The sequence below is a fragment of the Gymnodraco acuticeps genome, unplaced genomic scaffold (genome assembly GCF_902827175.1).
Source record: "Gymnodraco acuticeps unplaced genomic scaffold, fGymAcu1.1, whole genome shotgun sequence".
In the NCBI taxonomy this organism is placed as follows: Eukaryota; Metazoa; Chordata; class Actinopteri; order Perciformes; family Bathydraconidae; genus Gymnodraco; species Gymnodraco acuticeps.
In genome coordinates this window covers 277045-304723 of record NW_022990335.1, presented here as the reverse complement: position 1 = coordinate 304723, position 27679 = coordinate 277045, and the positions used below count along the sequence as shown (strand labels likewise).

The following is a 27679-nucleotide window of genomic DNA, read 5'->3' as shown; positions in this document are numbered from 1 at the left end:
GGGGTCATTCGCGGGCCATGCCCCCCCCAAATGAGTCACTGTGCCCCCCCAACGAGCCTTATTGCCAATTTGCCGTTTAAAAAAAAAAATCAGATAAGTTAAAACGTTTCCACCAAAAGTTTTTTGTGTGAAATACATCAGAAATAAAGAATACACATTTGTATTCTTTATTTATTCTTTATATGAAACACAGCCTGAGGTGTGCTCACTGCTGCTCTCTGATTGGTGTGTTGCTTGACCAATGACCCCGACTTTTGTTTTGTTATCATTACGTGGCTGTGTGTTTAGATGAAAGCCCAGTGGCGATCTGTCCATCTGTTATACTGATTATACAGTAAAGCCATCGAAAATAATATGATATACAGTACAGTACAAGTACATGGGTCTCTGTGTTTCATTCAAGCTCGGCTCTCTGTGTGTGGCACGAGCGCATTTTGTCAGTGCGCGAGCGGTAACGTGGAATATTGTTGTTAATATCTGGTTAGCTAGCTATGCTAACGGATATAAAGAGCTCTTTCTACACCAAGGTGGAGGAGAGTCCTCTCCTGTCAGACTGAGAGGATCTTATAATGTCAGCTCAGTGGGGTAAGGACTCTCAGTGTTTAGATAGTTCACTTTAGTGTAAGTTATCTCAGTGGGTCTCAAACGGTTTGGTCACCATTTATGTAAACAAGTATTTGCGAGGAATAGGCTACCTTTATATGATCATTATAGTTATTAAAGAATAAGAGAATAAATGAAAAACGGGAATAAAATACTATAGGACAATAACACAAATACCATTTAAAAGGGGAGTGATTAGTAAAATATCCATAAAGAAAAAGTAAATCTGTTTACAGTTGTGTTTCATATGGATGTTGAGAGATGTATCCATAGATCTCTTCATTTTGCTCTCAAAGTGCACCAGATTGATGCTTTTAACTTCAATATTTTAAAAATAATCTTCCCGGGGGAGCATGCCCCCAGACCCTCCTAGAGGAGGTTAGGTCCACCCCCCACCTAAAACATGTTCACATGGATAGGATACTAAATACATTTGCACACTTTTCATATGGTGGCCTATGTCCATATGTTTCTGTTTTGGTGATCGTGCATGTATGCACAGGTCATAGGTGCGCTATACAATAGCACTACACCCCTGCAATGTGTGTGAAAGACAATAGACTTTACAGCATGTTTTTTTTTAAATTGAAGTTGCGTTGGTGTTTGTGTGTTGGTTGTTGACGGCAGTGTGTGCCCCCCCTTGGTAAATGATTGCCCCCCCATTTGATTTGTTCTAGAGCCGACCCTGATGTAACGTCATGAACAGCAATCTTTGGAGGATAATAGCAACCGCAACCTATTATAGTAACCTACATGTGAGTGAAATAGCATCACTTTTACAATTTAAACTTTTTAAACATGGTTGGTAGACACTGCTATGTGCTAGTTGTAACAGCCACTATATGACCAATGAACAAAAAAGGACTATGGAATTACTATTTATACTTTTATAGCTAAATGTAAACAAGGGACACATGGTAAACATCACAAAGAAACACTGAATGTAATCAATGGCCAACACATCCTCACTCCCAGGTCGGCCTATGTTGACGTTATGTCAAGTCCCCTGTCGGCTTTTTCCAACGCAAGGGGGGGGGGGGCCTTAGCGTCCATTTTCAACGCAAGGGGGGGGGCCTTAGCGTCCATTTTCAGCTTTCCGGGATGTCCATATGCTTCTATGGACGCTCATGGGAGCACGGCATTCGTTTGTGTCGGCTGCCCTTAAAGGCAATGTGAGCGTCCATTCTCATTGGATAACGGAGAATTGTACACCCGGAAGTAAGTATTCCCCTTACTGTCGATTGATTTTACAGTGATATCTGCACTACTCATCGACTAAAAAACACCAGATTATCCTTGTTAATTACACAACATTGATTGGTTTAAATTGTGTGCAATGCTTTTGTATTTTTCCCCTTCGATTCGGAGAAACAAATATGTTTTCGGAGTAAAGGATGGCAGAACACTACACTACCCAGAATCCCCAGCTATCGTTTGGACTACACCATGTGCTCTGTTTGACGTCACGTGATCTTCAAATTTCTCCCTGAAGAAAAAAAAAACATGGCCGAACTTCGTTTTATTCTCGATGGAAAATGCCTATTTTAAAGTTAGTTTGGCCATTAAAATGCGTTTTGATGTCATTTGATGCAAGAAATATGAGTTGTTATTTCAGATTATGTGTGCAGTGGATGTACATTATCTTTAGTTTGCTAGTTATTACGAAGATTACTTCAGGAAATTGCGTCCATAACGTTTTCATTGTTACCAAGGTGGTTGCTAGGGACGCTGCTATCGATATTATTTCTGTTATGTTGTGTAACTGTTTAATGGTGTTATCTTTATTGCTACCCCCTTCCCCGTCAATGTATAGTGTTGGTCCACAGCGAAAACATATTAGTTTAACAAAATCCGCATCTAAAGATAGCCTACGTTATTTCCCCCTGTGCAATTCCAGTCTCACATCTCACAGCACATCGTCATTAACAAATAACGGAAACAGACCGAAAACATTTTTAAAAAATACAATAATACTTTATTCCGAGTGTGCTTGCTTTTCTCTTTGGAAGTCATCACATAACGGCATTGTAATACACGGTTCGGCTGCATTAAATATTACATATCTGCCGTAGTTCTGTATTTATAGAGCCCTGATGAGAAGACTTCTAGACAAACATGAGGAACTGAAAACGTGACGTGGATCATAAATATATCAGCCATTAAACAACATCTTACATTTATTTTCACACAATACGTCTCCTTGCAGTATCAACACTAATTCGGCTGACTTTTATATTTGATCCAATTGGTAGATAGGCTGTATTTACACCATAAAGGTGCACACCTGATGTAATTCCCTCGAAGCACAGGCAGACACAAGTGGCTTACTCATAACGGGTTTATTCCTCCGAATCCACCGTGAAAACTACACAAACAAACAGTATAAATGACAAACATAGTTTCGTGTTAGACACACAATAACATGCACAGCATGTGAGATAATAAACATAAAAGTAATACAAACACAACAACATACCTCGTTGGACTGCATGCTCTGTAAACAGAGCTGTATTCTTCAGTTCTCTTCACAACTTATATGTATAAGAATACAAAACTAACGGAGCTTTAAGTATCCGTGCATCTTACTCTGAGGGTGCTTCTCATGTTCTCGCTCTCTAACTCACGCGAGAACAGCATAACGAGACGTGAGCTTGGACTTCAAAATAAAAGACGAAATATTGCACGCATGAAACATTACAACAATAATAATTAGTACACTTAGAAAATACACATTACAGTTAAATTATGAACATGTAAAGGTTGCACTTACACCTGATATAAAGGGACACCTAGTGGTTAAAGCATGTTATTGAATTTCATTATTTTTATTATTAGATATTAATAGGATCCCTATAAAGTATATTAATTACTCGTTATTCTCTACTAATAGTTAATTAAAGACTGTATATAATGACTATTTTGCACATCCCTTTCAAGATTTCAAGATTTTCTAAGGTTTATTGACATATCATATAGGCCTACACAACTATGGTGTAGTTATGCATTGAATGAAAAACTTGGGTCGCAGGTTCCTCAATAGTGCATTACAAGACATCTATCAATATTTGTGCATACCTCCAGCAATGTTAACTATGTTGAAGCACTTATTTTAACTGATATTATACATAATGTATTATACTCTTATAAGATGTATGTAGATATTTAATCTCCGACCTTGTCAGGTATTGAACAATCAATAAATAAAGAACACAGAATTGTTGAATATAAAACACATAATTTGTGTGATTATACTAAATGATTTACAAATAAACACCACTGCATATTTAACTGTTACACATGCTGATGTAACGCAAATGTTCCAACTTGAGATCAATAAAGTATATCTTATCTTAAGCTGATCGATGGCTATACTGCCATATTTGCAAAATGTGCCTCTGAACCTTAACAAGTGCATGTTTCAGGCTTATCAATTAATGTAATGTAATCAATTAACAACAGGGGTCACAAAAATAAGACCAGCTGTTAAATAAAGCTCTTCTGACCTTAGCTGGCATGTGTGTGTATATATATATTAATGCTGCCCATTATGGGCACAAGCAATTTTCACCCATTTATTAATTATATGTTTTAAATGTGAGTGTTTCCTATCCCCTAAACCTCCAGGGATGTACACAGTTTAATACTGGCAACTTCTTATGGGAAATACGAAAACGTCTTTTAAAACTACAACTCCCAGTAGAGACGTGCCATAGATACAGAACATGTTGCGAAACAGAATAGCCAGCATTTGTAGTTCTGGGGACAGGGTGGGGGAGGGGGGACGCGGTGGACCCGTTCAAATCCAGTTTTGGATAGTCTACCGTGCATGGTTCCATCCCATTTCAAGTGCTGTTCGAGGCTCGGCGTAACCCTCGGAGCACACTCTCCAATCACAGAGCTTGAGGACTATCACGGGGTTTGTCAAACAGAGCACATGGTGTAGTCCAAACGATAGCTGGGGATTCTGGGTAGTGTAGTGTCTTCTGCCATCCTTTACTCCGAAAAAACATTTGTTTCTCCGAATCGAAGGGGAAAAATACAAAAGCATTGCACACAATTTAAACCAATCAATGTTGTGTAATTAACAAGGATAATCTGGTGTTTTTTAGTCGATGAGTAGTGCAGATATCACTGTAAAATCAATCGACAGTAAGGGGAATACTTACTTCCGGGTGTACAATTCTCCGTTATCCAATGAGAATGGACGCTCACATTGCCTTTAAGGGCAGTCGACACAAACGAACGCCGTGCTTCCATGAGCGTCCATAGAAGCATATGGACATCCCGGAAAGCTGAAAATGGACGCTAAGGGCCCCCCCCTTGCGTTGAAAATGGACGCTAAGGCCCCCCCTTGCGTTGGAAAAAGCCGACAGGGGACTTGACATAACGTCAACATAGGCCGACCTGGGAGTGAGGATGTGTTGCAATGGCAGCCATCTACCGACTGACTGTTGCTGTTTCTATTGACGCTATCCTCCTACGATGGCCACAACTCTCCACATTGCACAGTGGTTCCCATTGCCTGTAGTCAAAAGAGACAAAACTCAAATAGAATAATAAATCAAGATATGTTTTAGCCGTTAAGTTATATTACACACTGCGTAAGAGATTAATGTGTAAGGTATATGCACATAACCTTAAAGGGATGGTTTGGATGTTTTAAAGCTGGGTTGAATTAAAAAACGTATTTTTAAAAAAAAGTGAGTATCAACTACTGTAGAAACTAGTTTGAAGAAACAAGACAGGAGAACCAGCTCAGGAGCAAAGGAATGTAATGCTGTGGAAGATGGCAGCAGCAAAATGTATTTTAAGCTCTGTAATTTTTTTTAATGTATGCTAATTTTAGAATTGTTTTCTTACCCTTGTTCATATTATTTATCTACAGCTCTGGAAAAATAAAGAAAACGCATTTATCTGGATTTAATATTTACAGGATTGCGTTATTCAATATCTACTGACAACATTTTAAACAAGTTTTAAATACAAATAGTCAATTAGATAATTAATTGTAAAACAATGACAACTGGTCCAAATAACAAAAAAGCTGCAGTGTTTTTTCAGACCCCAATAATGCAAAGAAAATAAGTTTGTATTAATTTTTAAACAACACATTTGAAATGTTTTAACAAAGGAAGAGTTTGGAAAACAATGTTTGGTGGAATAGCGCTATTTTACAATGACAGCTTTCATGTGACCTGGCATCCTCAGAACCAGTCTGTATGGTTGCTGTTTGTTAACTCGATGCCACTCCTAGCAAAACTATTCAAGCTGCTTGTTTTTCTTTTGGCTTGTATTCACCAGTCTTTATCTCGATCAAATAGCAGAGCTTGTCATTGTTAAATGCCACTCCTCAACCGTTTGGTGACATGTAATTACAGAAGCTGAGGGTTTCACTGTGCTGACATGTACAACTGCTCTTGTGGGCAGGGCTGGAGTGTGGTGAAGATTTAAAAAATCTTGATCACATTTCAATGTTTTTTCAATGGTATAAAGGTCTGGAGATTGGGCACAAAAACTCGTCGGGGGTTTATTTTATGGGTGAACATATTCTTTATGTTGACTGTAAAAAGGATCTTGGTGTTTTCTAATGACTATTCTATTCTATTCTGGAGATCCCGCTATATTTTGTGGTTTCACAATCCAGGGGGTTATAGTCTGTTTATTCACAGTGAACTCGAATTCAAAACCAATATTAGTTTTTTTGTGTTCAGACAAAGGCCTATGTTGAGAATGTGTTAAATAAAATTAAAATTGAATGTACATTTGCAAATAAAGTTGATGTTTAAATTGGTTTATCTTTTAATGTTTTTAAGTAAAGTTCTAGCTTAATGTCTCCAAAAACTGTCCTGATAGCTGAGTGGTGAGTTCTTCCCTTTGTTAGGGGATAAAAGACAACCAACACCAATGTGTTTGTGTTACTCAAGTACTGTACCAATGAACAATGTGCAGATTTGGACACACATCCTGATTGTGTCATTAAAAACCCTCTCTCGTCTTTCAGTCTCGTCGTTGCGTCGCCTCTGCAGACTTGTCCTTGCTACGCGGTCTGAGGGTAAATCAAAGTTGAACATTTTTACTTAAAATATGGTGTTTTACGTAACGAAATGCAGTGTTAAACTTGGAACAGGCTCCTGTCCTAGGACACGACAAACTTAGCTTCAATTTAAACACACGGGTTGCTAAGAAACCAGAGTTCGTCAGCGTTCGTAAGATGTCGGCTTTTTCCGGTGTCGTGGAGACAAGCGTTTCATGAAGACACCTGCAGTGCAAACCGCTCTACAATACATTACATAGGCCTACATACAGAGGTGGAAGAAGTACTTGAGTAGGCTAACAGTAGAAGTACCAGAGTGAAGGAATGCTCGGTTACAAGTAAAACTCCTGCCTTCAAAATGTTACTCAAGTAAAAGTACAAAAGTATTGCATCCAAATATCAAACCAAAAGTAGAAGTAGCCTACTCATTATTAATGAGTAGGCTACTTCTACCTTTTGAGACATTATGCAGATTGCTCCATTTCAGAATAATATGATATGTTTTGATTATAATTATTGATAATTAAAGTGTTTATCAAAGCTGGTAGAGGTCCAGGTTTAATGACTTTGTATACTGCAGCAGGGTAGCTTGTGAATTTACTCCAGGTGTAACTAAAGTCTGATTTAAGTGTTGAATCAGTTTATCAACTTAAATTCCCCTTCATAAATAGTACTGGCACACACTACAGGCGTAGGCCTAATGTGTATATTTTTTAATGAAATTACGTTTTTATCATTGCTTTTGCCTTCACTCTCATAACACAAGAGGAGCACTTACTGAAATGTATCCCTTACTTAAAAACTCCTTTATCCATAAATTGTCATTAAAGTAAAACAAATATGAATTGTTATGGGTTAATTGCTTGGTTATCATACATCTCTTTAAATGTGATACCAAACAAATACCATATTCAATGATCTGGGCTGCTGACATCATGGTAAATAGATACATCACTACTAACCCTGCTGTAATGCCTCTGACCTGTGTCTTCCATACAGATGCTGAAATGCTCCATAATAGCAAAATAGCTTGCCTCCTTCACAGCAGAGAAGTGAAGGAGAAGCGTGCGATGGAAAAGGCTGTCGTTGACTACCGGCATCAGTACCAGCAGCCTCAGTGCCAGAGCGACTATGACCTGAGCGACCCGCACCGCTGTGGGAACACAGACCCAGGCGACGCCCAGATGATGCTCCCTGGCCTGCTGGGCGAGGACCCCCACAGTGAGAGCAGGGGACGGAGGCAGAGGGAGCAGCAGAGGGAGTGGCTCCTCCAGCAGCAGGGGGAGCAGGCAGCAGAGAGGCAGCGACAGACGCTGGAGGGTAGGTGGTGATCCCATAGTAGAATCAAGATTCAAAGGCTTTACTGTCTGTTTATACACAGCAGCTGCAGTGAGGATATGGCAATGAAAAACTTAAAGGTCCTCTATTACACTGTTTTTCATCAACAGGTCTCAGATATACCAAACAAGTCTCTGACGTGTTTGGCTCCAAACACCAAACAGATCATTGTAGCATCCCATAATCCCCTCTGTTTCAGCCCTGTTTCCAAAGTGCTGATTCTCTGTCTGTTACTTTAGATGAAAACAAGGAGCCCCACCCCACGCCCCTCTGAGAGATATTTGGTTAAAAAGAACACAATGGTGCTCTAGGAGAAGATTCAGGTGATAAGGTGGCGGGGGGTTACCTTGGTTGCTGATTGGCTAATGGTTACACAAGCCAAAAAAACGTTATGAAATCATGAAGTGGCCAAAATCTGATCAGCTCATTTTCAGACAGGTTTTTATATAAATCGATCAGGACAAAAAGTGAGATAATCTTTTTTCCTGTAACTTTCAGAATCCTTTAAGTCCCAGGCTCCTCATACAATGCACCGCAAATATAAATAAAACAATAAATATTGCAGGAAGAAACAAATAGAGAGAATAAAATAGCCGACCAATGTGTAGTACTGTAGATGAAGTAAACTATATGAATAATAATAATACAATAAGCTAAATGTTGCAGAAAAGTAAACAAGTAAATGCAAGTCTATATACAGATACACAAGAACAGAGAGTACAATTTAAAATAAAAAAAATGCACAGTGAAGTGAAATTCTGTTTATTTAAATTGTAAGATGCAAACAGATCAATTAATAAACTAAACTAGGATTCATTTCATTTCAAACCTTTATTTATCCAGGTGTATCCCATTGAGATCATTGATCTCTTTTTCAAGGGAGACCTGCTCAAGTAGGTTCCACATGAAACATAAAAACATAAACAGAACAACAAAAAGGACATCTTACAGCATTATAGGATCATAGGATCAGTTCCCATGCATGAAACGTGACCTTTGTTCTTCTTCACTGCTGTTTTTCAGAGCAGCGCTATGACCTCAGTAGAACATACATGGAGAAAAAAGCTCTGCAGCTTGAGGGCATTGAGATGGAGAGGAGAAGAGCAGAAACTGTCGCCACTAAAGAGTTCAATCTGGCCAAGGTAAGTCACTCAGGTAATCACACGGTCACATAAAGGTGGTTCAACTTGCTTTGAAAACACGCAGGTTTAAGGTGTACTTACAAAAAAATGTGTTTGAGTATATATATATATATAATATCTACTGACAACATTTTAAACAAGTTTTAAATACAAATAGTCATTTAGATAATTAATTGTATAACAATGACAACTGGTCCAAATAACAAAAAACTGTAGTGTTTTTTCAGACCCCCAATAATGCAAAGAAAATAAGTTTGTATTCATTTGAACCACACTTTTGAAATGTTTTTAACAAAGCAAAACAATGTTTGGTGGAATAGCGCTGTTTTACAATGACAGCTTTCATGTGACCTGGCATCCTCAGAACCAGTCTGTCTTGTTGCTGTTTGTTAACCCGATGCCACTCCTAGCAAAACTATTCAAGCTGCTTGTTTTTCTTTTGGCTTGTTTTCACCAGTCTTTATCTCGATCACACACAGGAGCCTTTCATCATTAAATGCCACTCCTCAACCATGAAATTACAGCAGCCGAGCCTTTCACTGTGCTGACAGGTACAACTGGCTCCTAAATGCAGCACTGGAGTTTTATGAATCTCCAGACATCTTTTTGTCTCTCTGTTCTTTATCTCCTTGCCCTAGAAAAGAGAATACATGTAAACAGTAGGTATACACATGACACAGTATGTCATCATTAAACATTCAGACGACCGCAACATTTTGAACAATGAGTCGCCATGAGCTAACCCACGCTACCATTTCAAAGGGTGGTACATACCAAATTATGACGACTACATGCATTTTCAGATTTGGTGAAAACAGACGTGGTTTGTGAAGTCATTTGATTAATATAGTGGTAAAACAATAACATTTCAGATATGTCAAAACACCAACGGTTAGAAATGACCACTCCTAGTGAAAGGTAATTTAAAATTTAGTGTTAAAGGTCCCATGACATGCTTTTCCGGTTATTATCCGTCCCCTTGTGTGTTGTGTAGCTTATTATGCATGTAAACGGTCTGCAAAGTCAAAAACCCTAAAAGTACACCCTGTAGCGAGTAAAACCCTAACACAGAAAATACTTGTCTATGCTGCCCCAGAACGCCTCGTAGGAGATTTTTCCTTTTTCTTCTTCTCCACACACACACACACACACACACACACACGCACGCACACACGCACACACACACACACACGCACGCACACACGCACACACACACACACACACACACACACACACACACACACACACACACACACACACACACACACACACACACACACCACACACACACACACACTCAGCCTTATCTTTCTCAGGCTGTGAGTGTGGCGAACAGTGCAGCGAACAGCCTGGCTGTGAGTGTATGTGTGTGCTCAGGCTGAGTTCCGCGATGTCTCGCTGTCTCGCAGACCCCATGCAGCAACCAGGAAATGACCCAAGTAATACAGCTCACACTGTCTGCTCCTCGATCCGCATTCTCATCTGTTTGTCATTACTGGTGTCGTTTTCTGGTTGCTAACGCCATTGTAACACATAATCACTGATGTTCCCGCTGTAACTGTGGTGGACTCATCAGAACATAGTGGACGAGCTGACCAATCAGAGCACAGTGGGCTCATAGGGAGGGGGGGGGGGGCAGGAGCTCCAACAAGCCATTTAGGACAGACAGTGAATACACATACTATACAGAGATGCTGTATGAGAAATCAATGTGATTTTGGAACATTGAACAATGTAAATCTATCCTAGTAGACCTCAACAATGGAATTATGATCAGTAGAAATGGCCATGTCATGGGACCTTTAAGAAAACGCTGTTCATTTTAACACATCATGCTACGTTAAGTGTTTGTTTTGATGCTAATACTTTAACAACAACAATATCTTTGAACACAGGGCTTTTACTAGTAACAATATTTTACCAGTTGCTTCTTTTGCTAGATTACATTTCATTAATAGTACCTGAGTGAAGTCCCAGTAGATCCCCATTTTCTTCTGCAGAGCCTCTCTGCAGTTGAACAGCCCTGGTTCTGTTTCTTTATTCCCAATGTCAGCTATACACCGGTTGTCATTGTACTTTTGGGACTTGATGCCGCCGATGTAGAGCTCTCCGTTTGATCGAAAATAAGTCATCTAAAAAGTATTTTAAAAAGCAGTTTTGGCAGTTAAATCAGCAGCAAATACGACAAAGATTAAGGATTAATCTTGACAACCACTTTTAGAATCTTAACTTACCTGAGGTCCATAGTAGTAGCAATTGTAGGCGATGGGTGTGTTTCCCGGCACTGGACCTTGGTCTAAGCACATGTTGGTATCAAGATTCTTCATCTATAAGTAGGGGAGAAAAAAAAGACATTAAAAAAAGTAAAATAATAATAAATATTTGGGAGCTCAAATGTAGAAAACATTGCTGTGTAGGAGTGAATAATTAAAACACACACCCAGCAATAATTCTACCACCATTCAAAGCATTAGATGAAACTAAACTTACTCCTCCATATGCAACTACGTTGTCCAAGGGATCCAACTTGGGATACACATTTTCCAGGTACCATTTGAAGGGTTTACAGTTCAACCTTTTCCTTAGTTCTTTCCTCTCCGTGACATCCCCAATGTCAATTCCATGATTCTGCAGGGAATATGGTATAAATTGTTATTTTGTAGCTTAAGTGATTGAGATTCACTCAAAGATGCCCCCTTTATTGTCAGAAGTTAAGGGGGCACGGGAAAGAAATGCCCCGAGAAATCTCAAAATACACATAAACCTAAACCATAAAAGACACAACAATATTGCACAAAACTGTGTCTCAGGGCTTATTAACATTTAACAACCTATTAATGTGTCATACCCAAATAACGGGAAGAAACTCAGTTATCAGACAATATTAATAATTTTTACCTAAACGAAACACAAGTCTAACACCAAGTATGGAAGCAAACAAGAGACAGAAGTATTTGAATTGTATTAGACACCGAATTTATAGCATTGAAAATAATTACTTTGAAAATCATGTATCTAAATGTTTTTGCTCCGAATTTACCTATGTGAAATAAAAATGTAAAAATTCAAGTGAAAAAAATGTGAATGTTCAAATTCAGATCCCAAAAATTCGACGTCAAAAAATTCGATGTATAAAATTCGATGTCCAAAATTGCGATGCAGCATCATCCGGGCTACGCAGACAGGATAAGCAATCGAGCCCTAATGCAACTCCGACTTCTGGCCTATCAGAGCACGGCTTTGTCAGTCATGTGATCACAACAACCCGGGAGAAAAATGACGGAGAACAGCGGGGCTCGCCGCTCGGGTAAGTAGTCAGTTTGTGCTCTTTATTTTACAAGCAGTGAGGGCTCGACAGCATTTGTATCTTACATTAGCTAGCTAAATGAGTGAAGTAGCCTTGTGCCTTGCTGTTAGCAAGCTCCGTTAACATTAATTGAAGTGAATCACAACGTGTGTGTGTGTGGGTTGGTTGGTTGGGGGTGACGGTTTGCAAAGTAACGTAACGATCACTTCGGTTAGATAAGTCAAGTAGACCATGCTACACTATACGAAATACTCTCTTACAAAAGCCCTGCATTTAAACATGTTAATGTTACTTTAGTAAAAGTATGCTAGTATAATTAGGAAAGTGTTGTTAAAGTAGACACAAGTTATACTATTATATTATATCATTTGATTTATTGTTATTACCGATGCACGAGTTGACTTAACTGTTGTAGTTGGAGCTCATTTTGAACAATGAGCTAACTAATTATTACTTTCATAATGGTGTAATGTGCCAACTATTTTCTACATTAATAAATGAAGGTCTGGTTTGTTCAAATTCTCAAAATAGTAGGACCAGAGCCCTAGAGACTCTAGGGCTGAGTAGGACATGCTGTCATAATTAGTCCGAAGTGACACCTTTACAATGTTAAAGCTGTTAAATAAATGTAGTGACGTAAAAACTAAAGTATTCAAGATAGTGTAGTGAAAAAGAGATGTTTTTTTTTTTTTAAATGTTACCAAAACAAAATCTCTTGTTTTGGACTGACAGTAATAATTCAAGAAATAGTAGATAAATAAATACACACATCAATTTGTTGTGGATGGAACACAACAAATGGTGCCCTTACCTGTGATGCCTCCTCCACACATTATAACCAGACTGTATAATTCAAACTATAAGTAACAGTTCTAGCTACTTGACTTCAGACAAACAATTCAAAAGACAACATCAACACAATTTATTGAAAGACCAATCTTTATTTATCTCCTTTTGTTTGTGTTATTAAACCCTGTCAATCTAAAAAACTGAGCAACTCAACAGTTAACTTTATATTTCTTATTGTCCAAAGCATCTATTACACTATTTGTTCCCCTCTCATATTCACAGGATGGATGATTAGAGACTTTGGGGGAAACCTCAGCTTTATGAACTTCCTGTTTGTTGCTTTGGCCAGAGAGGGCTGAGGGAGGAGGACCAGACCTGATGGAGGAGGACCTGCACCAGCTGCACCTACAGAACTTAGCCCATGCTGGGCATAGCTGTTACCACCTGCACAGGCCTAGCCTGTCAATTAACAGATTCACATTTAGTGTAACTTATGTATATTATTTCGTTTTTATAAAAAAAAAAAATGGTGATGGTTCATGCTTGATAACTTTTAGTTCACATTTCAATAAATTGTATTTGCACTCCTTTTGTCCGTTATTCTTGCTGAAAATGTTAGATTACACATTCACATCTGAATGAAGATTGGCACCATTTATTTATGACGTTGCAAACTCTGCGGTACAAGGCACAAGTGATGTGAAGCTCATAAAGTGAGGCAAATGCATTTGATCAGCTGACTTTTTTTTTTTGCCAAACTTTATAGGCCTGACAATAATCACACTGTCTCTGAGGTGCAACGTAAAACACAAAACAACACAAATGAAGTTCCTGTTAGACTACAAAACTATTCAGTGTGCAGGTCTTTGTGTTACAATACAAGTGTCTCTTAGTGAATGTCCTGTACTGCTCTTAAATCTCATCACATCAGCTTCTCCTTTCCCTCTTGGATGTTCTTCTGGACCCTCAGAGAAAGAGAACATGGTGAAGCAGTCCTGTCTCTCAGGCATGTCCTTTCCTAACAGAAATATCAAAAAACATATTATTGCAGAGCAAGTGTGTTATTTAAGAAAGAGGTGTGTTTGTTTGTTCATAAATATAATGATTTTTTTATTTTAATGTGTTTTTTTAAATCCAACAGTGTACTACAAAGATAATCAGATTATGAATAAACCGTTCTAAATTCATCAACATTGAAATAAATGTATTATTAAAATAATATTTAACTGTTATCAAAACTTAGTGCAACTGTAGAAGCTTGCTTTGTCCGGTTGTCTCACTGAAAGACAAAGGGTTGCAGCTCTCACTATGTTCAATAATATTTGCCTTAAATACATTGAAATGTGAAAGTTGAACAAAAAAGTGATGTTGCTTGGTAAAATGTAAATGTAACCTTTTGCAAAGAAAGTCCACTCAACATCACTGATGTGTAGGAGATCTAGTATTCAGTCATGTTTAATGGCATGTCTATCAGTGTATTAGAGTCATTACTTTATGCATTCTTTGTAAAGCATGAAAAAGGTGTACCTTGGAATCCGTGCTGAAGTTCTCTGCTGCTAGGACTCCAGATCTGTCTCTCCTCCTCTGGTCCAGCCTGTCTGGATCACCTTAAGGACACTTTGAACAAACAGATGTAAAGTTACATGCGTGGGTTACAGACTTCTTTACATGCAAACTACTTTTTATCTTCTTTTAAAAACAGGTCATAATCTTATTGTTATACTTAAGAAATTGCTGGATATCACAGTCCTTATACTGTATCAGTTTGATTGAGTATTATTGTGTAGGTCCTTTTTTATTTTACTGTTACTTTGGATGAGGTTTTCATGAGTCAGTCATATTAATTTGTTTTCATATGCCATATTCATATGTATCACACACGTAGGGGTAAGACACAAACCTATTGAACAAATGCAATGCAATGGATAAGCTTAATTTCCACTGAAGTCACAGATAACGTCATATATAATATTTAAACAAATCATTTCCTTGTCACTAAAGCATTGACTACGCTATTCATCGTCCTTAAATGCAGGAATTAAGTTACATGTTCCGTTGTACAGCCACGATAAGGCTGTTTCTCAAGTGTGATGATAATACAATTAAAAGAGGCATTGGTAATAATATTAAAAACAACAATGTTTGGGTCGTTCGTCGGATAGGCGGTTAGCTGCAATAAATAACTCCAGTTCAACAAACCATATTACAATATCTAAGGGAGCGTTATTATCTTGAAATGTGACGTTCATATTTTAAAGATACACATATTTCATTGTGAGGTTGATTTAATATACACTAAGCCTCTCTTCAACAATACGTTGACGTTAGCTAGTCTATTTTATGCTATAGTAGAGCATAGCGAATTTAAATGAACCTTAACAATGCATACAGTAACCTAAATAGCAAACTAACTATCTAACGTACAAGGATGACCTTATTTGAGCAACCTCGCACAGAAGCCTTTTGGTATACAGTAGCATCCCACTTAAAGGGGACCTATCATGCAAAATGCACCTTTGGACGTCTTTTATACATGAATATATGTCCCCGGTGTTCCAGGGAACTCACCAAGTGTCAGAAAACACAACCCTCTCTATTTTCCTCCTTCGCCAAATCTCTAAAAAAGTGGCTGAAACGGATCTGAAAAAAACGGATCCAGATTTCAACACTTTCCTACGTCACAAAGAGACGTGCTCCGCTTATTGGTCAACTCTCCACCTATCAGGGGAATGAGCCACGGCCACGTGCATTGCCGGGATCAATACCAACCATCCGGGAGGTGTTTATGAACTTCTCTCAAGTCCAACACGGATATGCCTCCAAGCTAATGCTAAACCCGGGATCAATACCAACCATCCGGGAGCAGGCCAGTGAGGACACATCCAATTATGAAGCTGTAAGTTTTTATTTAGCGGTGTTTTTCCTGATAAAGCTATCTCTAGCTTGTAGTATGTAGCATGTAGCATGTAGCTTCGCCGTATCAATGTCGCCTCAAACCCAAATAGTAATCGGTTAGGTGTTTATATGTTTTTATAACATTTTATATTGTACGCTCCGCAGTCTTTGTTTGTCTTTTATTTTAATTATCAGGCATTTGCTAACATGTTCAGACATAGGCTACTGCAGTAATGGCGATCTGTGTGAAGGCTGTAAAGCCACGCCCTAGCCGATAACACAAGTATTTATTCTCCTATTTATTAGTATTTTGTATCCTCTAAAATCATATTGAGTAAGTTATAATAACAAACGTAATCTTCTGTAGGTAAGTGCCGTTTTTTGCAGCGTTATATGTAAAAGCTTTTGTGATTGTAGTCTGTAAGAACGATCAGATATCATCGATCTGTAAGCTAAGCTACGCTACGCTAATGAGACATGCCGTTTTTTGCAGCGTTATATGTAAAAGCTTTTGTGTGTTTAATTGTTTGCGCACATGAATATAAATGGGGGTGTGTGAGGATACAACACTGTGTGTATGTATGCGAGGGGGGGACACGCACCACGAGTAAAACGGAGCTAAAGCCCCATTGGTCTGTTGTTGTTGACAAGGCCTTACCTAGCAACAGGCTAATTAGTGGCTAGCACAAATTACAGTCAGTCTACTGAGCTCAGCCCCTCTCCAACATATCATCTGTATTGAGTCAGAAACACAGCATGCACGTTACGGTTCAAAACTAACTCAGATTGGAAAAGGCTAAGCAAAGAACTTTGCTAAATAGAGAGTTTTAAGCCCCATCTTTTGGGATTTCAGACGATATTTATCCAAATAGTATTTTCTCATCCTGAATACTAAATTGAGATGATTTTGTTCTAACTATGTTTTCTTCTTTACAGGCCAGCACCTCACATACTTACTAATTAGTGACAATTTGTACATCCTTTGCTATTATTTACATTTTTTTGTATCATGGCGGAAATGAAAGACTGTACCTGGCAGCCCTGCACTACAATGAAAACGCTGAGCGTGCACAAGCCAACATCCACTGGAAACCCTCTGTATAAACTGCAGTTCCCAAAGGCCAGGAAGGGAGAATGCAGAGCAAAACCAGTAAAGACTGACCCCACATTCCGTAAGTGTTTAAAATATTTATTATACAACTATTTACAAATATAAAATTAGAAAGAACTTTCAGTTTTTTACATGCATATACTAATCTAAACCACATTTTTTGTTGTGCTTTTTTTTTAACATTGCACAGGCTACGTGGCCAACTTGATGGACCTCATCTTCGACCAAGTCTTTGTGGACCCTGCACCATTATGAGCGACCTGACAGGGACGAGGTCATCGCCGGGTATGCTACACGGTTCAATTTGGCTGCTGTCTGAACCCAACATCGACATTTTGCGGATCAGGAAACTCCTGCCTCCTTGAGGACAACGCAGGCCGGAATCACCACTCTGATCCTGCGTCCAAGGAAGCCCCAGCACCAGCTCACAAAGCTTCTGTAGGCTAGATACCTGTGACGCCTGAAATCATTAAAAAATATATTTAGTGTAATTTATACAAAATACAAGTACATTTAGTTTTTTTTTATGGGTTCAAAGAACCGTTGATTTTGACAATAAAGTTCCGAGTTGATATCAAATGTGTCGTGATTATTCATGTTTGGATGGGTAAAGAATATTCTGATTTCAAAAGCATAAGGTTGTGTGTGGACTTTTTTTGTCGTACACATGGGTGTGTTATGCCATTGCTGTGTAATAATATATATATATATATATATAATAGTACATGTACAATGAAAGATTGCATAAAGCCATATACACCAGTATTTATTTCCATGAACAATATTAGCATTCGTTTTACAATTTCAGTCAAAAGAAACAAACCACTCACTGCTCTATTTGCCTCAACTGTAGTCCACCATGTTCAGCTCTGTAAATATTCAATGCATTCTGCAGGGAGAACACATTCAGGCACACAGGCTCCAATCCAGGATGGTCCACCATACAGGTTACAGAGTCCTCAAGTTCCTGCATCCGTCTTGACACCTAGTGTGATAAACATATTGAATGACATGTTAAAAATGCATTCTCTAAACAGACAACTTAGTGAAGCTATCAAAAATGTTACCTGTGGTATCTCTATGCAGCACACATTCTCCGGTTCAGAAGTTATCGTGGCGCAATTTGCACATGTACACCTGTAGAAAGAAGTCAATAACTGAGCTTTTAAAAACACATGAAACTACACACACTGCTGACAACTGAGGTGTTGTTGGAGTTATACTTTTTATCACCCTAAGTTATTGAACTTTCCAACGGTTGTTGCACGATGTTGGAAGAAAAGGGCTGTAAACTATTAATAAACGCAATGAGGCCATTGTATATATGCTGAAAATATGAATGTCTCCCTTTATAAATATATATATGTATCGCTGTTTTTGCGTTACAAGCTCTAAGTTATAAACTGTACACATAGCATTCTTGCTAATTAGCCAAAATATGAACGGTATAAGTAGCAATCATCGTAACAGAGTAAAATAAATAGGAACAACAGCTTGTCAACTTACCATTCAGAAACGTCCTGCTGCAACCGAGATGTTTCCACCTCCACCAAAACCTCCGCTGCTTCAGGGTCAGTCTCTGGATCAAATTGATAATACGCTTGAACACATGCATTGCTCTGAGATGACATGTTTATTCCACACTCGTAATCACAGCAAGCATGTTAACGTGACTCTCACCGACTCATGCCCCGCTCTTCTGCAGGGGGGCGTGGTCAGCTGCTGCTCAGAATTTTCAAAGACAGGCTTGGAAAAGAGCGAAAATGAGCGAAACGAGGCATGGCTAAAAAATGATCTGTTTGGTATTTTGAAAAATAAAATGTATAAATATACCTTATATAGGTATGGTCATACACTATATCATTTAAATATAGCATGATAGGTCTCCTTTAATGTTTTACACTCTTGTATGCTACGCATAGCATCGTTAGCACAGATGGAGCTACGATTGCTCAAATGCTACCCCAACTCTAAACATTCATTAACGTTAGCTTAATAAAAACACCAGTAACATAACATAAAGTACGCAGGGTTGACTTACCGAAGAAACTGCATTCATGGACGGTCTGTTTCAACCGCAGATAAATCCTATATTTGCATGACGAATAGTCCACCAGGAGCCAACACAACAAACACTGCCGAGTTCAAGTAGTGTTCTCCTCATGAGCTGAGCCGCTGTAGCATCACGGAGCTAACGGAGCTAGCAGAGAGGAGCTAGGAGCAGCAGTCCCGTTGTCATGAAGGGGGAATCTAACTATATACAGAATATGTTTTTGTAGATCCAGGCTAGAACATTTTTCATTTTCTGATGTTAAGTTGGACATTTTAACAAAGGGTCTACGGGAATTGCTTCCATCTGCATCCATCGCCTAAAGTTTGCAGCATTGGGCTTCACCGCACTGTCCCGGGGTTTGCCGCTTGGCTTTGATAGGCCAGAAGTCGGTTTGATTGCATTAGGGCTCGATTGCTTATCCTGTCTGAGTAGCCCGGATGAGGCTGCATCGCAATTTTTGACGTCGAATTTTACACACCGAATTTTTTTACATCGAATTTTAAACACCGAAATATTTGACGTCGAATTTTTTTCACTTGAATTTTTGGGATCTGAATTTGAACATTCGAATTTTTTTAACTTGAATTTTTACATTTTTATTTCACATAGATAAATTCGGAGCAAAACAAATTCAGATTCATGATTTTCAAAGTAATTATTTTCAATGCTATAAATTCGGTGTCTAATAAAATTCTTGTTTGCTTCCATAACCAAGCGTCTAAATTAGCACTAAGCGAAGAAATGCTAGCGCACTTAGCACATAACTCACTGTAGCGATATGTTATATGTCATGCAATCTGCACAAACTAGATATCATATGAAAACTGAGATTCCACAGATTCCATTGGTATAAGTATATCATCACTGTTTGACCAAAACTCACGGCAGCGAAAGCCAGGAAAGACAACACACAACTTCACTTTACGGGGCCAAAACGGCAAATACGTCTTACATTTGCTGTTTTCTGATCAAAAGTTGTGTTCAAGGGCATTAAAACGCATATAAACGCTGCTGGAGGTTAATAATCCAATGTCTCTGTGTCATTTTGAAATGATTACTGATAATCCATCATAACATTTATGGCAATAAACTAATTTTTCATATAGAGTGTACGGAGCTTCCGGTTTTGGGCAAGCTGCGTGCGCATCATTCTAACTCATCAATGGTAATATTTAGATGGGTTAAGGAACTTCACCTCGATTCTATTGGCTCTAACAGTTACAAAGAGGTGTCAATCACCCAAATTGACCAATGGGTTCCAGAGATATGGCAAATACACCCAAATGTACAATACACCCCTTTTTCTAAACCTCTCTAAAAAGGTCAAATTTAACTTGTTTTGCATTATTCTTGATACAGGGTACTTATTATATATGTTATAGTTTGGATTCATAAAGGTTTTTGGCTACTATCCCATCATTCAAGGGTGGCTTTCACTATAAGTAATGGGTTTTTTTTAGACGGAAACTATAATTTACATTTTTTTACTATGTTCAATCAGGAATTTACTTTAAAATAAAAACATCTATATTGATTCTGACACTTCTACAGCCAACTCACAGGTTTATCATTGCTTTGAGAAAAAAGATTATTCATTTACCCCTTTTAGAAGTGAATATATAGTCATTTGTTCTGGGCATGTCATTTTCGAGCCTGAGGAACGCTTCAACTGCAGTTTTTTCGAGAATAATCCATGATTCAATGCTTTACGTATACGAAGTGACACAGGGAATAATTTGCTTAGGGGCACTCTTTGACATACTCCATCCGTTTCTTCTTCCTGTGCCTCCTGTTCCTTGGACACAGGTTCTCAGCCTTGGACAGCTGCTTAAGGAGGGGCTGCTCAAACTGTAGTTAATGTTGCCAGTTTATGATCGGGCACAGCTCGATCTGAGAGTTTATTGTTTTGGGACATTTGGAGACATTTTATCTTAGGAAGGCTCCGAGGTGTGCATTCTCTAGCCATAACTGACAACTTTAGGCAAGGCAAGGCAAGTTTATTTATATAGCACTTTTCTGTACGCGACAATTCAAAGTGCTTGTTTTAGTTAGGTGATTCAGTGTCTCCACCTGTTTAGTCTCGCTAAATGAGGAGTGTTGATTACACTCTCTGAACTAGTTAAAATCTCCTACTGCAGAAGAGATCTTCAGAATTGGCTTGGCATCTGCTGTGTCAACTCGTGGCACACGACATGTCTTGTGAATTCTCCAGCCGAAGCTCCAAATAAACCATCAGTGTTTGCCATCAAAGTTGCTTCAGAAGTTTCCATCACACCACTGACAGCTTAGTAAAGGTCAAAATAATTGTTACAATAACTGTCTCCTGCCCTCTTTCACATATACACATGACTGCACACTTCTTTGGGACGGCAACATTATGCTTTTTTCAACTCGTTGCCACACAATGGTAAGATGCATTTTAATTTGGGGGCCATTTCACAATGAAAACAGCAACATATTCACTATTTACTTTTAGTTCTAAGTGTCCACAAAAATGTAGTTTGCCCACAAATGAAGTACCTCAAATGGCAAGTTCCAGAACAAGTTGACATTGTGTTTGTATTCATCCATCCGTGCCATGGCGTTTCTCCTCATGGCTACAGACAGATCAGGCATGTAGGGCTTATGGGCCCTCTCAATGTGGGCGATCCTGGAGCATGGAACTACTTCAATACTGCCTCCACATGTACACACCTATACGAGCAAAAAACAAAACATGGTAGCCTTTATACTCATTTATCAAATAGAATAATTGTTCTGTCAACAATAATATTAGTGCAGGCGCAAAGCACACAGTTTGCAGGACACCATCTCTTCCTGGCAAAGTTGCCAGACAACCAGCAAAGACTCCAGGAAGTTACCAATAAAGAAATAGCCACTGTCCACATCTCTATCCTCTGTAACATAGCTGTTCACCTCACAATCATTAAAACAAAGTCACAGGGGTGGATAGGCGACGCTTACTCACTCGAATTCCCAGCTCCACATTTTCACCACTGTACACTTTCATTCCCTCATCGAGAACTCCAATTTCTCCTAGATACTTTCTGTCAGCCACTAGGATTCCCATGACAGATGGACTCCTGAAATAAAAATGAGTAAACTGTGAGTCGTGTATCATTTTAAACATTCTACAGTGGAATACATCAGTTTAATTTCAAATCATCAAGAAAGCCTCATCCATGTTATATTTGTTTGAGACATGTAAAAATAGACTGGATACACTTTTACTTACTTTCCAGGCAGTGAGCCATCCATGAGTTTGTAATAATCGTCGGAGAAACTCTCATACATGCACCATAAAGCCCAGTCGAAGGCATGTGCGGCTGGTTCGTATGGAATAACTGTAAGGTCATCATAGTTGACTTTGTCAAACACAGGGGATGTCACCACAGTCCGATCCCCCTTGATCTGCGTCAGCAGAGGTTCAGCCCTGCATGAGTGAAAAGAAGGGAGGAGAGCAGGTTCACTATTCACTTTGATCATTTGTCGAGCATATATTATAGGTCTCATATATAAAAACATGTGAAGTGTTTTGCTCAAAATATCAAACAGATCACCCATTCTAGCCATGCCTTGTACCCCTCTATTTCAGCCCTGTTAGAGAAGTGCTGATTCTGGGAATCACAAAACAATTTTAAAAAATGGGGGGGGTTATGCAGAATTCTACCCAGATACTCAGCTAAATGCTGCCGTGATTAAATGCCAAAAACCACATCGAGGATTATTTCTGAAACAGTATGGAGCTCAAATGCTTTCTCTCTTAAGGGTGAGTTCCTTTTTTTATTTACTGCTTCTTTACCCATACTCTCTCCAGTACAGCGTTAGCTCTGAGTTTTAGCGATGCTTGCTAATGTAAACAAAGACCACATTTCTTCCAAAACACGCATTGTTTCTGATAGCGACGTTTCTGATAGGGCCGTGGGTGTAAAGCCAGCCCACATTTCCGATATTACGTCATAACGGCAGCTCCATTGTACCCCCGTTTTTATAGATTTGGGTACGGAGGAAAAAAGAGAGGGTTTTGTTTTCTTACACTTTGTGAGTTCCCTTACACACCGGGGACACATACAGTATTTATGTATAAAAGACATCGGCAGCCAATATAAACTTTGTAGTGCGTCCGAGCACATTGTTGAGAGTAGTTTAAAAGTTTTACAAATGTTTCTACCAAACGACATCCAGAACCATTATCACCTTTCAGGAGTACAAATATTTTTCTCTACAAACATAACATACTTACTGTTAATGTTATAAATAAACTAACATTGAAAAGGATTTATTTTTGCCACACTCTTACCACATTTCATGGACTTCAATGTGTGCGTCCAGGATGGCCACCACGTCAGCAGTAGCAGCCCTCCACCCAGAAGCCCTGGCGTATGAAAGGCCTCGCTGCTCATTGTGCCTCACTCTTGTAAAGCGGAGGCCTGGGTTCTGCTGCTCAAGCGACTTCACATACACGTCAAAGTCACCCTTCAGGTCCTCTTGAATTGAGAGGATAAAGTGGGAATATGTTATGACATTAGGGAAGAACAGGCGTGACAGATTTGGTTTTTCCAAAGCAAGGGGGTGATACCACTTGTAGTTATTGATGATCTATTCAAATTATACTGAAAAGCGTATGATGTTTTATTCATTCTATGATGGACAAATGTGAGTCGTATTAGTAAATTGCAATCCAGTGCCATAGCACCAGTGGCGGCTCCAGGGTATGGCTGGGGTAGGCTACAGCCATACCCTGAAATGGCTTAGCCCCACCATGAAAAATTATGTTAAAGTATAGCAAATAAAAGTCTGCCAACTCGCGCCGAGTAAATTGCACAGACATCAGTTAGTATGATTGATGTCAGTAGCCACTTGTCTGGAAATACCGAAGACTAGAAACGGTTTTGAAAACTTTTGTCACGTAGTGATCGTCTTCTTAATAAAACATCTTTGCTAATGTCTTCTGGCCAATCAGAGGCCGTTTCTCAATCGCGAGGAAACTGGCTTCCAAGCCAATATTTCAAGGATACTACGTCATCGAGTGCCGCCGAAGGACTGTTCCAATCTCCAGCATAATTGGAATTCCACCGAGGCCGCGTCCTTGGTTTGGGGGTAATTTCGAGGCTGCACATGGGTAGACTTCGCGTCCTTCAAATCCCCACAATGCTTTGCGCACGGACCAATTTCCCCAAATCTGTGGTGGAAAATGTAAGGCGGGGCCTCTCATATGACGCACACCTGCACACTTGCTAGCCTGTTCCACTCTTCGTTTTCCGAATGCCAGGAAGGATTCTTGCCTAGCTTCTGAAGGAAGTGACTCTGAAGACATGTGCTACCAAGCCAGCATCCTCGCGATTGAGAAACGGCCAGAATCACGATAACGGCGTGGTGTTGTTGCAGGAAGTCCCGACGGAGAATAATTTTGCGGTAGAACTACTCTTTATACATCCATGGATACATCAACACGTAATGAAATAAGACCCCACGGTTTGATGATTGATAGGTGTGTGGGCTGTCTTTCATTTTGACACACAGAACAATGGGGGCTATCCACCCTTATCCACAATGTAAAGTAATTCACACAGCCTCTTTCCTCTTCTCTCTCCTCTCTCCTCTCTGTGAGGAGCAGCAGGTTCAGCTTTCAGAACAAAGTAACAATGGCATTCATTTTTTTGAATGTCGTGTAGTAATAGATTGATTTTTTTTCTTCTCAAGAGAGTACCAGAATGTGTCTTTTATGTTAGTATTTCAAAAAAATCTCCTGGGGGACAATCCCCCCAGACCCCCCTGCAGAGGTTGGGTTTTCAGCATGTCAACTCTTTCACCTGTGGGGAAAACCCTTTTTATTTATTACAAGACAAATGTGCCGTTTTTTGAGACAGGGAAATAATCTAAACCTCACACATGGCGTTTCACTGTCAAGGGGGCGATATAGCGTGTATATGTAATTACATTGCAAATACTGACTTGAGCCCCACCACTGCATGTAACGGCCCGTCCACATGGCGGCGTGCATTGAAGCTTCAACGTTTCGGCCCATTCACTTTGAATGGGGTAACGTCACGCTTTGCGAACTGCATCGTGATTCCGTCGCTTCGCTTTGCTCGCATTGCTCGCTTCAAAAGTAGAGCAATGTTCTACTTTTGAAGCTTCGACAGCCAATCGAATCGCCAGTACAAGCACTAGCCAATCAAACCGCATGCTTGTGTGTCCGGGGCGGGAGATTCATGTGATTGGTTGTTGTTCGAGCTCTAAAGCAGACTCATACTTTTTTTTTTACACTTACAAATGTTAAAATGTGTGGTTTTATTGGTGGTTATGTGCTGGAGCTGTAGCAACACGAATTCTCGTTTTTGTTGTATCCAGCGTATGATCAACAAAATGTGTTTAAAATTATAAATTATATTGAGTTTACATGCTAGTGTTTCTTCAAAGCTAAAATAACCACTTGCCATCCTAATTTAATATTTTACGTTACAGATATGACAGTAGCATTCATCTTCTGAACTTACTCTTGCCAAGAGGTGTATTTCCTAAAGTATGAAACTACTGCTTCAAAGCTGGAGGATCATTTGACAAAATGCCTTCTGGGAGATTTACAAGACTTCTGAGAAAAGTATATTCATATAAAAAAAACTGATACAAATCAGGATTCCAGTCTAAAAGCAGCAATATATTTAAAAACTAAAAGACATGTTCCAGCAGCATGGGCATCTGCACAAAGAAACAGGATTTAGCAGTAGCGTAATGTGATTCACTTGAAACATACACACCATTCGAGCTATTATCATCCACCAAAATAATCTCCTTCAGCAGGTTTTTAGGGGTGCGGTAGATGCTGCGCAGGGCTCTTTTGAGGATCGAAAGGGCCTCATTCAGGTAGATCAACACCACCCCGATGCTTGGCAGATCCTTTGGGTATGTCTTTTCAAGACACCTGTTCAGAAACACAACCCTTGTCTTTTTAACAAGCTGTGTAAATGTTTAATCCAAACAGACGGTAACAAAAAGGTGAAGGATTATCAGCAAACTCTTCTTTGTGTACAAAGTGACACAGTAGTTATGGCTTCATAGGAGATAACAATGCGTACCTTTTATCCCTGGTATCTGCAATAGCACGATCTAGAGGAAGGCGATCACTCAGAAACACGTTGTAGCCATACTTATCAAACAAACTCTGTGCCTCTCTTTGCTCATCCTCAGACAGATTCCCACCCCACTCCTTGAACAGGGGGGAGTCAGGGAAGAGTTTATTTGACTTTTTCTTTACAGGGGCCTCCTGTTTTTCCTCGATCTTTGCTTGAGGTTCCTCTTTCTGCTCTGGGAGCTTCTGGACTGGTGGCTGTACGACCTCTGCAGCTTTTCTCCTTCGCTCTACGTCCTCTTCGAGCAATTTCTGCATGGTGTCCTGCTTCTGCTCAAAAGCTTTGAGTAGGTTGTCTTGACAAAACAAGCAAAATGAAAAATGAGAATACTTTGTTCTATGAACCATGATAATACAGGTCCATCTCAATAAATAAGAATATCGTGGAAGAGTTGATTAACTTCAGTAATTCTATTTAAAAAGTTAAACTCATATAATATATAGATTAATTTCACACAAAGTGAATTATTTCAAGTGTTAATTTGTTTTAATCTTGATGGTAACAGCTTGAAAACCCCAAATTCTGTATCTCAGAAAATGTGAATATTACATAAGACCAATAAAAAAAGGATTTTAAATACAGAAATGTCGGCTTTCTGAAAAGTATGTTCATGTTTCTACTCCGAGTGCTTGGTTGGGACTCCTTTTGCACAAATGACTGCATCCATGCAGTAATTTGCAGGCGATCAGCCTGTGGCACTGCTGAAGTGTGATGGAAGCACGGTTGCTTCAATAGCGGCCTTCAGTCTGCGTTGTTGGGTCTGATGCCTCTCATCTTCCTCTTGACAATACCCCATAGATTCTCTATGGCAGGGGTGGCCAACCCGCGGCTCTCGAGCCACATGCGTCTCTTTGCCTAGTTTCATGCGGCTCTTCAGTTCATATCAAATTGTAAATGTGTGAGTTTGGGGGAGAGACACTGACTCCTGACTAGTGTTGCACGGTGTACCGATACTTGAAAGGTATACCGCGATACCCTGCCGTTAAAAACGTTACGATTCTTAGGCCTATCGGTAGGCCTACTTTAAGAATGACGGGGAAAAGTACTCCGGTGAGAAAGCGCCGTTTTAATACGAGCCGTGTGTTCAGCGCTCTGCTTCCAATCCCTGCACTGCAGCCGTGCCTGCAGTCCCACCCCTCTCAAGCACGTTCTAAGTCCCTCCCCTCTCTCAGCCACGCGCTAGCTGCCAGAGCATGTGAGAAAACGAGAAGCATGGCTGCAAGTGGGAGTGCAACTGCCGCTGCGCCTCGGCTTGTTGACAAAAAAGACGCCAG

General features: G+C 39.5%; 2 protein-coding genes across 2 annotated transcripts; one reads left to right on the top strand and one right to left on the bottom strand.

The window, feature by feature from the left end:
- Positions 1 to 7240: 7240 nt before the first annotated feature.
- Positions 7241 to 9166, top strand: LOC117550774 (RIB43A-like with coiled-coils protein 2). The gene is made up of 2 exons (XM_034223298.1): positions 7241 to 7957; positions 8999 to 9166. The coding sequence occupies exons 1-2, from the start codon at positions 7552 to 7554 to the stop codon at positions 9148 to 9150; spliced, it is 558 nt and encodes a 185-aa protein (XP_034079189.1). The 5' UTR covers positions 7241 to 7551; the 3' UTR covers positions 9151 to 9166.
- Positions 9167 to 9586: 420 nt separating this feature from the next.
- Positions 9587 to 26752, bottom strand: LOC117550797 (probable polypeptide N-acetylgalactosaminyltransferase 8). Its single transcript, XM_034223332.1, has 10 exons — positions 26352 to 26752; positions 26034 to 26197; positions 23573 to 23759; positions 22508 to 22705; positions 22241 to 22355; positions 21793 to 21966; positions 11608 to 11745; positions 11352 to 11444; positions 11079 to 11249; positions 9587 to 9751 (listed from the first exon to the last, which is right to left on the bottom strand). Exons 1-10 carry the CDS (start codon positions 26750 to 26752, stop codon positions 9587 to 9589), a joined length of 1806 nt encoding a protein of 601 aa, XP_034079223.1.
- Between the last annotated feature and the right edge of the window lie 927 nt (positions 26753 to 27679).

Excerpts from the sequence above, each read along its gene's own strand:
- LOC117550774 (XM_034223298.1), top strand. The coding sequence starts at position 7,552 with ATGATCTGGGCTGCTGACATCATGGTAAATAGATACATCACTACTAAC. Across the intron at positions 7,958-8,998 it reads GCAGCGACAGACGCTGGAGG|AGCAGCGCTATGACCTCAGT; the intron begins GTAGGTGGTGAT and ends GCTGTTTTTCAG.
- LOC117550797 (XM_034223332.1), bottom strand. The coding sequence starts at position 26,752 with ATGGTTCATAGAACAAAGTATTCTCATTTTTCATTTTGCTTGTTTTGT. Across the intron at positions 26,198-26,351 it reads GCAGATACCAGGGATAAAAG|GTGTCTTGAAAAGACATACC; the intron begins GTACGCATTGTT and ends GTTTCTGAACAG. Across the intron at positions 21,967-22,240 it reads ATGTGGAGCTGGGAATTCGA|GTGTGTACATGTGGAGGCAG; the intron begins GTGAGTAAGCGT and ends TTGCTCGTATAG.